General features: G+C 41.9%; 1 protein-coding gene across 2 annotated transcripts in view; it reads right to left on the bottom strand.

Annotated features, from left to right (window-relative positions):
• Positions 1-133: 133 nt before the first annotated feature.
• radil (Ras association and DIL domains) overlaps positions 134-10,333 on the bottom strand; it is a 28,628-nt gene continuing 18,428 nt past the window's right edge. For both annotated transcript variants that reach the window (XM_085409439.1, XM_085409440.1), the window contains exons 13-19: positions 9,404-9,576; positions 9,004-9,154; positions 6,778-7,004; positions 5,862-6,198; positions 4,829-4,968; positions 2,910-3,049; positions 134-2,660 (exon numbers count right to left, since the gene is read on the bottom strand). In XM_085409439.1, the coding sequence (XP_085265565.1) occupies positions 2,561-2,660; positions 2,910-3,049; positions 4,829-4,968; positions 5,862-6,198; positions 6,778-7,004; positions 9,004-9,154; positions 9,404-9,576 (1,268 nt within the window). In that variant the 3' untranslated portion in view covers positions 134-2,560. The remainder of the gene's footprint in view (positions 2,661-2,909; positions 3,050-4,828; positions 4,969-5,861; positions 6,199-6,777; positions 7,005-9,003; positions 9,155-9,403; positions 9,577-10,333) is intronic.

Genomic DNA, 10,333 nt, shown 5'->3' with positions numbered 1-10,333 from the left:
TTTGTTCAAATGTGTAGCACAAATTAAAGTTCCTCATTGACTTAAATGTTGTGTTGTCATCGCTCTTCTGTGCGACAGTGTCTGCCGTCGGGTGTAAGAATGAATTTGAAGTCTCTGTTGTGGTGTTGTTCCATTCAAAACTCGAGTATCCAACAATCTTTATTCTGAAGTCATTGTCAACAGTATAAATAATGACCAAAAGAGGGTCAACATGCACGAGATCAATGCCATACAAACCCTGAAACGCACAAAAGGAAACTGTTACTGCAAAAAAGAAGAAGAAAGAAACAAAACTGGGGAAAAAAACAATGAAAACACCCAACAAGTTTCAAACTGCAGAAATGATCAGCAAAACTATGGTTTAAGTAAAACTGGCAAATATCTCATGCAGAGTTTCACACTTTGCTTAAAAAAAATCCACAGTGCAAATAACCAGCCAGTTACAACTCTAGAAAACATTATCAGATGGTAAGGTAAAGCTAGATATGGATGCCCTGCTGTGATTGGTGGTTATGGTCAGTCAGGTGACCCTTGTAGCACTGGCTGATGCTGTGGTCCAACACTTGGATTTGCTGAGGAAGGATTTGGAGTGAGTGACGGGATCTGGACGTGTCAGCATGGCTCTACATTATAAAGCAAAGGTGTTTTCATGCCTCCTTTAGGAGGAGAAAGGAAATGTAACGATGCAGTCTCATAACTGATAGACACTGTGATACCGTAACTGGCACGGCTGAACTTTGAACATCACGCCGCTGTGATAAGCTGCTTCTTAACCCCACAATGCCAAGTGTATCATATACACTCATCAGTTTGATTTTTATTTTGTATTTTTAAAAAAAAAAAACTACTAATAAATCACACAAAAATGGCAAATGTAGCAAAAACAATACAAATTAAAACTATCCAAATTTATCTTTTTTTTTCTGTAGCTTCGGTTTTAAAAAAGAAACATTTTTCTATCAGGTACTTCATGGTTCAGGCTTCACGAGGTGAAGGACGATGTTTTGCAGGTTGAATCCGAATTTGTCAAAAATGTAATTTCACTTCATTTTTTCCACCAAATGCATGGAACAACCTGACACATGGGTGCTTTTTGTAGTCCATCTTCAGGACTTTGTAGTTTTTACACAGCAGAGCTAGGCTTACATCCACCTTCACATTAAAAGGTTTCTTATAAGTGCAGTCGAGCTCTCTCTGAGCTCCAGGCTTCTCTTCATCTCGTCCTCACCTTCTGATCTTTTCTATCAAGGTAAAGTGATCGGGGGCAGGAGGTACTTTATGTTGTACTATACGACCACGGCAGCTGGGATGTTTTGTCTAGTAAAATAACTGCTGCTGCTAAATTTGTTTTATTCAAAGCATAATTAGAATAAAGAGAATTATATCTGATTCCAGGCAGCTATCCAAGCCCAATATTTTAACCTAAAACCAGCACAAACAGCATGGGTGGCTACCACTTTTCTTGTAATGTTGTTGAGCAAACCATGACATACAAAAAAAAAGTTTACAACCAATGACTGCACTTTCCCTTTTCTCCGTCTGTAGGCTTTAGTGTCTCAAATATATTTCAGGAAAAACAAAAAACCCACAACAACACGAGTCGTTCCCAAAGGCGACTTCATCTTCTGAAGATCCAAATAATATGTGTGAGACAATGTTGAATATTTACAAACAGCTGTTTATGCTGCAGTTTAAATGCACTGCAAGGATGCAGCTGAGAGTCTGGAGTGGAGCATGTGGTCTTCATGGAGTGGTTATTAACTAAGTGCCCCCTCCCCCAGCGAAGGTGAAGTCCAGGTACGATGTCACAGGTGGAACGGGAGAGCGAGGTTGTACTACTCGTGATTTTTCAGTTCACTGCCTCTGTCGTTTTCTTCCACTCTTCAGTGCAAAAGTCAACACTCGTTCACAAACTTGCGTCTGTGGAGTAGACGCTGATACTGCTCGCTACAACAAATAGATTTACAAAACATTCAGGGGTTCACTGAGGCTCACTTTGTTTGCAAATACTTCTAAAATTCTAAAGTACATCTTCAGTTTGTGTCTACCTGTTTCAGAGAACTGGGTAGGCATCTCAGCGTGCTATTTACATCTGGAATTTAATAGAAACGACTCAAAAATACTGTTGGCAAAAGTCACACGTGCCTCTGGGCTTGACTGATGAGAATCCGCTGTGCTTTAAACCGCCTCACACTGCATACTGATTGGTTAGACCTAACCCACCTCAAACGCTGATTAATTAGGCAACTTTCCTCGCTGCGGACTCCTTTGAAGTCACCGAGGGTTTAAGACTGTGTCTGTTATACAAACCCAGCAGGAGTCTGCGTGAGGGAAGCAGGTACGGCAGCTGTTCAGTGGAGTCGTGGAGTGTAATCTGCTTGGCTTTGAGCCGTGCAGACGCTGGGTTTCACATTCATATTTCATGAGGCGTAGGTACTCCTTTGGCTGAGAGTGGTGTGTGTATCCCGTTTGTCAGTGCACACATCTGTATTCCTTGTTAGTTCCTATCTCCAGTCCGGTGTAGCATGTTGTGCATGTCTTAGCTGGGAGGCCGAGGTAATCAGCAGGAGGAGGCGCTGATCTTCTCCGAGACCTCTGGGTCGGACTTGGCTACCAGGAAACGCAGTCGACCCCCTCCCAGACGAATCAAATCCACCGCGCTGTAATGGCACAAATGGGAGGAAGCGGAGGGAGAAGGACAGAGTCTGGTTACCTGATGCTCAGCAGAAACGTGAGGATAACATGGCATCACTGTCTGAGCTTCGACCAATCAAAGTAATCAATCGGCTTAAGAGGCTGACAGCAGTGGTTAGCAATGTGGAAAGTTTGCTCATTGTCATTGAAGTCAGTGATAACTCAGTGGTATCATTTATCTCTGTTTAACGCCTCCACTATAACTTCTCCCTTACCTCTGGTAGTCTGCTCCTATCAGACTGGTACCGTTCACCGCCAGGATGCGGTCTCCAATCCTCAGTCTGCCATCAGAGGCGGCTGGTCCATCGGGAATCAGAGTCCGGATGTAAATGCCTGGAGCGTTGAGAGGAGTGTGCTGCAGGATGGAGAAAGCAAAGGAAATCGATTGATGCCACAGCCAGGGAAAGTACTTGGCCAGAGGCAGGTGTCCATTAAAGCTGTGTGCATTCACTACTACTGATAACTGCTGATTTAAACTGATATTTAGAAGTATACAAAACCCAGCACCACTACCTCTACCATTGAACCTTTTCTAGTTAGTCTGGTCTGGTTTTCTGGTCCTTTTCTAGACACTAACGTTAACAACCTTTTGTTATAGGTAGGAAAATTTGCACACAATAACAGAATTATACTCAAAGCTTGTAAAATAAAGTTAAAACTGAGTGTTATCTTCCAATTTGCACACAATATAATAACTTTAGCGAGCTGTCACTTGAGAAAGCATCAAGGCTCTGGAAAGAAAACTAGTGAGAGATGTGTTTAAAGACCCTAGAACAACTGCCAGGACGCAAGTGAATGACTTAGCTAAGTTGGGAATTGTAGTCTCAAAGAAGACAATCCCTAGAGCCCTGCTAGAGTCACTGGACTGTGAGGATGAAGACCAAAAAAAAACTCAACTTCTGCAGAAGAGACACCTGCAAGCCAGACTGTATGCTAAGATCAACCTGGTGAAAAATGATGCATACCAGAATTATAAAACTAAAGCTCTTTGGCCTCAGAGATTCTGGTCATGTTTGGAGAAAGAATGGAGAAGAGTGCAAGCTAAAGAACACTATCCAACAGTGAAACACAGTGATGGAGGTATCATGCTGTGGGGATGCTTCAGTGCGTCTGCAGCTGCGTCAAGGTGAAAGAAAACCTAAGCAGTCAGCAGCAAAACTGGGTGTAGGTTGTGATTTTATCTTATAAAACAACAATAATCGATAATCTCCAGAAACCAAAGTAAAGGTTATTAACTTGCATGCATAAAACCCTGACTTGAATGTCATGGAAAATCTGAGGAGTGAATTGAAAACCATCAAATCTGGAGGAGCTTGAGATATTAGCCAAATAAAAATGGGCTGGGATTGCTCAGGAGACGTGTGTGAGACATGTTGAAAACTACAAAAACAACTGCAGGCTGTTATCCATCAAAAAAGATGCACAAGTGACTGTTAAAATTAATGGGCTAATAATTTTGACCCTGGTAGTTTTTGGTTTTTGTGAAATAATTTTGTTTCTGTGCACAAAGTAAAAATAATGTAAGCATTCAAAATAAAACCACAGTGTTTAAAAACTTTAAAAATTTCTTTTTTTGCTATTTGGGCTGATTGGGACCTGATGAATGTAAAAACAAAGAATTACCTGATTTTTGTTTCTAAGAAAAATGAGATCCACATATGAGGACATTCGTTTTAACAGTGGCAGAGAACAGTGGCAGTATAATGTGCATATTAGGCCCTTGTAGAGCAAAATTTGGTATTTTGGTCTAGACAACCCAAAATGTGTTGTCCACACGCCAGGTCCTAGGAGGGTAAAAATGACATTTTCAGGGAGGTAGCTCTTAAACAATAAATAAAGGATATGAATACAAAGTATTAATTTACTTTGCACTTTAATTTATTTGCAATACGTAACTTTAAAATGTGTAAAAAGTAGTAGTTATCAGTGTCAGTATTTATTGTATGTCTAGCATGTGCATGTGGATACTGCTGAAATTTGTGAATTTCCCCCCGGGAATGAATAAACTATCTATAATCTAATCTATATACTTAGATCTAATCTTTATACTATATACTATATGTTAGTGACCCAGCATTTTTAAAGCACGTGGCTAAAACTCGATATATTGTGAAAAATGCGTTTGTCTACTTACCAGGCCGTCTATGAGTCCCATGCCCAGTCCGTAGGGTCCCTTGTCCAGTTCCACTACAAACACCACACACAAGTCATCAGGAAGGGAGGGGACGCCGGGGGAGGATACAGGGAAAGGGAATTCACACCCACTAATACACCCTGCAGAGGACACAGACACCCAAAGGCACAAAACACACACAGACACACACAGGGTCTCGCTATGGGGTTGGACAAACAGGAAAAAAACACAAGACTTGCTGTGCAGAAGAAACACGCGGATATTCAGACATGTGCAAAGGTGCAGCTGCTATACCACACACACATGCTTCTGCCTGCAGAGGTCACACTCACTACACAGTGAAGGGGATCTACTGTTGCACACACTTTAAATCAGCATTTTTTGTCATGCCCTTTCAGTGCAGCTATAAAGGCGTTTTAAACTGAGCAGTAATAAAATGTACAACATGCCACATTAATAAAGTGTTTGTGACAAATCCTCCCGCAATACACACACACACACACACACACACGCACACACACGTCACTGAGTGACATGGTATTGACTGTAACATGGTTGATCAATGTAAATCTGCTGTTTCTTCATTAATTCTGTTCTGCAGAGGGTGTAGTGCCAAAGCAAACTCTGGATTCCTGTGACCTTAATTAATAATGTTTTTTGCCGCAGTGAGATGGATGGATTTGAAACTTAGAAACGAGAGCAGAGGTTGTCAATATCTGCAGGTATCTACTGCTGAAGATCTGAAATGTTGCTGATTTTTTTAAACACATGCATGCTCACTATCTAAAATTAACTGTAAGATTTAAACTTGCACATCTGGGGTGGACAAAATAATAAAAAATAATAATAAAGCGCATTATGCAATTCAGTACAAAAAAAATCAGCTTGTGTGAAGCCTTTGTTCTTTTTTTGGTAAGGGGGGGGGGGGTCTGATTACACACTGGTACTTGTTATTTGTGTTTTTATCAAAAAAATTAAATCTGCACATTAGTTTTTGCTATTTTGTCCACCTCCTGTAAATAACGTGGCCTACCCTCCAGTCCGTTGGTGATGAGTCCATTGGTCTTTTTACATTCAGCCACAGTCCTGCCGGTGCAGCCGTTGGTCTGAACGTTGGTGCCGATGAGCGGCACAGGCCCTCCTCCGCCTCCTCCTTCAGGGTACAAGGGGGTATTGGGAGGAGTCAGGAGGCAGGACGGGTCTGGATTTGCAGTTCGAGGGTGGTGAATGGTGCCGTTCCGTCTGAGGCTGTGTGTGTGAGACTGGCCTGAGGGTCTGTCCCGTCCTCTCTCCTCTCCTGGCTCTCCTGGTCCGTCGTCCCCTGGACCCCCTGAACGGGGACTGCTGTGGCTCGGAGGTAGCAGCTCCCTCTGTGTTGAGATGGGACAGACAGACTTTAGAGGATAATCTGACATCTAAAGTGAGGATGCAGATGATAGCAATAACAATTATTCCTTTTTTCTTTCACCTGCGAGAATATTTAGAGCATCGCTGAAGCTTTGCTCCTGCATGAAAACCCATCAGCTTGAGATGATTAAAATTTGAATGCATTATCATTGCACATATTAATGTTCCAGTGAGCATACTTTTAAATGCATACTTTTCTGTGTGCGGGTATGTGTACATATGAGGGTGCTGTAACACTAGGGATTATGGTCTAGTCAGCCGTTCCCACTAATTAGACAGCCTAAAGACTAATCAGATTAACCATGATTTAACCATGTCTAGGTTTCTCTGTGTGTGTGTGTGTGTGTGTGTGTGTGTGTGTGTGTGTGTGTGTGTGTGTGTGTGTGTGTGTGTGTGTGGGTTGGCTGGAATAGAGGGTTTTGTCTTTCATTTATGGGATTACGAGGAACTCCTCAACAGCCACAGCTGCTGAGGCACATGGCCTGGATTACTAGGTGTACTCAAGTACACACTTGAGTGTGTGTATGTTTGTCTTTCTGAACCTGAACTTCCGGCCAGTCAGCTGTGTTGGTTCCATTGGAGTGTGTCTGCACACTGGGAGTGTTGGTGTGTGTTTGCGTCTTGGTGCGGAGCCCCCACAGGTAGTGCCGGATGTAGAGCAGCTGTCTGTAGATGCTGTCTTCTACACACTCGCTGTCCAGGTCCACTCTGAAGCCCGAGCTGGGCAGCACAATTGGAGGGTGGTTCTCAAAGCTCTCCAGGAGGTCGACTGCAAACACAAACACTGATGTTAACATAAATCTGTGCTGCTGTCTTGAAGGACTACATATTCAATACACAATGCACAATTAGTATAAATAGCGCTAGCTGCTAGTTAGCATTAACTGTATTGAATGCACACAAGTTTACGCAACGTGTATCTAGCACTCTCTCTTCTATCTACCAGTTCTGATCCTGGTTTCAAGAAACCTCAAAATGCTTTGAAGTATGAGTAGGTCATCAATAATCCTTGTTTTTTAATTACAATTTTGTCTTCCAACAATCACAAAAACTATTTCGTCTTGATGCGTGCTCAATCATCCAGGTATCCCCAAAAGTTGATTCGGTTCATCTGGACGTAGCGTTTTCAGTGGGAGAAACGTTTCATCACTCATCCAAGTGACTTCTTCAGTCTCAGCTGACTGCAGGTTTCTCCAATCTTATAAATAATGAAATAATTGATCAATGGTCATGAGAATTTGCATATTAATGATCAAGGAACTGACCTCCCAGTCCATTGTTCTTTCAGTGGTGCCAGTTTCAGTCATTATGCAAATGTACTGTTTATAAGATTGGGGAAACCTGCAGTCAGCTGAGACTGAAGAAGTGATGAAACATTTCTCCCACTGAAACGCTACGTCCAGATGAACCAAATCAACTGTTGGGCACAAAAACTATTATGTCTTCTTTATAACAAATCAGTGCATATCTTTCCCTTCCTCTGCTCTCCTCGCTCAACAAAGTGCCCAAAGTTCACAAAGTGTTAGATTGTTCACCCATTAACAGGTAAATATGAGGCTAGACCAAGGTAGTTTTATTACTTCATTATGTGATGTCAAATACCTCAGACTCGGACGTTTGGTGCATCTGTTTGGCTGAGGAGCCAACGGTACAAAGCTACCACCTGTAGGATTATGACTAAACGCCTTTAAGTCGAGATGCCGCCTGCACATGACCTTTTCTGCAGCGTAAGAACATCAGTTTGTCTTGGATAGCTTTGGATACCCTTCATCCTGCATCTCAGTTAATGGGAAAAGTGGAGCTAAACTGGAGCAGGCAACCTATTTTTCTTTTTGATTTACACATTCACCTAACAAGTGAAAGCTTTTTAGTTCAATCCCAGAAAGAGACAAATCTCTGGGGTTGCATCAGGAAGGTCATCTGGCATAAAAACTCATGCAGAGCTAGTATCCACACTTACAGAGGAAATAATGTTAAAAATGTTGTTTTGACAGCTTAATAAGTGCATGGTGCTTTCAAAGTCAACGAGTAATTGTGTTAAATCACTGTGATTCAGTACTGTCTGAGAATTTCTGCTCCTTTAGTTATAAAGCTGCTTGTCAAACACGTAAGAAAAAATTTCAGCTATTTCCTGATATAGTGATATCGGCATCTATATGCACCAATAAATGAAAAATACAGCAAGGAAAGAGACAACAGGGAAAGTCTCCCAATTACATCAAGAGTGTTGATGTTTCTTAGTTTGTCAACCAGAGGGCACTCTGCAACTTCTCTGATGGTAATGCCACAAACCAGCTGACCCAAGTGTAAACATATAAACAACAACGTGTCAATAAAACCATCATTTTTTCATTTTTAAACTGTACTGTCATGTAACGTTAGTGTGTACTAATAAATAATAGATAAAACAGATAAAAAAAAATATTTTGTGTGAAAGAAATAAAAATATCGGCCCACAAATAAGATTTTTAAACGACCAAATATCAGTAGCAGTCCTGGTTTAAAACAGATTTATCCACATTCGCATTCATGTGTATTTGTTTTTGCTTGATCTTCTCCTTCATTCTACAAGCTGCTCAACAACCCCTGTAAACCATTACACAATTGACCTTTAGCACGACAGTAACAGGCCTCCAACTGCCAACTCACGAGATTCAGACCAGTATTTATTGTACCTATAATCCCAACTCATAACACGAGGGCTTCGTGTTGTCATAATGTTGTCAGCGTCTCTGGCCGGAAAAATTCACACAAGCTCACAAACGTACCTGTTCTGTATATGTACGGCTCGTCCTCGCTGCTGGGTTGCCATGTTGGAACGGGGCCTATCTCTGCTGTGAGCTGGTACTGAGTGAGAATGCGGTGGAGCTGGACTGGTTTTAGAGTTGGGTGCTCACTGGACAGCGCTCGCCACCCCAACTGCAAACAAAGAGCAGAAATAAATCCCAGACTTGAAGAGATGAGAGGATGTCAGGGGAGTCACAAGTTTATTAGCAGGGTTTTGTAGGACGTCACTCATCACAAGCTGATCGATCACTTCATTTACAACTTGAGACTAATTTTTTATTTTAAGATTTTCTGCTTACGCCCACGTATTCCCTCCCCATTGCTTATAGCAATGTGAGGCTCATCATATACAAACAAAAAAGACATTTCCCTGTGTGTTACCTGAGTGAGCTGTTGGGGGTGTGTGGCCAATATGGACACTGTGCTGTTGAGTTTGGTGAAGAATTTTTCAGCCAGATGTCCCAGACCGGACCTGCTCGCCCACTCCATGACCATCCTCAAGCATGCCTGAATCTGCAGCATCTTGGAACGCTGGAACCAACCCCGAGACGGACCTGCGTGCACAAAGACACATACACACACACACGAGCAGAAGGGAGCGTTTTGAGTATTTAATCAGAAACACTGCAGTAGATTTTTATTTGAGGGTGTGCGCATGAGAAAGGCAGAGTAAAATACAGAATGTGTGCTTCTGAGATCTTACGTCTGCGTGCATGTGTGCTGTTCGGCAATACAGACATTAATTTTTAATTAGGTTGTGATTGCAGTAGGTGGAACAATAGCAACAGCCAGCAACCGCCTACTCCTCGCAGAATACAAATGCACCGCTGCAGAAGGGCTCAGCTGACTGAGCTCCTGCTTGTGTAATCCTTCCTTTTCTCTCCCGCACATCAAAGAACTGAAAGGAAGTTTTGTGGCAAGTTAAGCAGGCGATGACTATAAGTCTAGCACTTTTGAAGCTGGGATCCTATTGTTTCATTACCTCACTGCAGCTTTAATGCATTTAATACTTTCTGGTATGTACCCCTCCACCCCCTCAAAGTGAGCTAAGGCTCGAGTTGGGGCTCAGTAGAAACGATGAAAAATAACTGCGCTCCAATGGTGTCATTTTTTCAGAGCCTGCAAATATTTTAATACCTACATTTTACATAATCAGAGCAAATGTGCAAAAAATCTATCAGATGTGGTTAAAATCTCCTTTTTAATCTGTAGTCTGCAAGTCAAAACAAGCAATAATTAATCTAAATACTAGTTCTATATATAGTAAACATACACAGCAATATATAATGCAATAATTCTGCAATGACAAGG

Source organism: Rhamphochromis longiceps, linkage group LG6 (genome assembly GCF_057381845.1).
Source record: "Rhamphochromis longiceps isolate RC_006_pf linkage group LG6, R_longiceps_female_GT1.1, whole genome shotgun sequence".
NCBI lineage: Eukaryota > Metazoa > Chordata > Actinopteri > Cichliformes > Cichlidae > Rhamphochromis > Rhamphochromis longiceps.
Note: the sequence above shows the minus strand (reverse complement) of the source record. Positions and strands in the feature narration are given on the sequence as shown.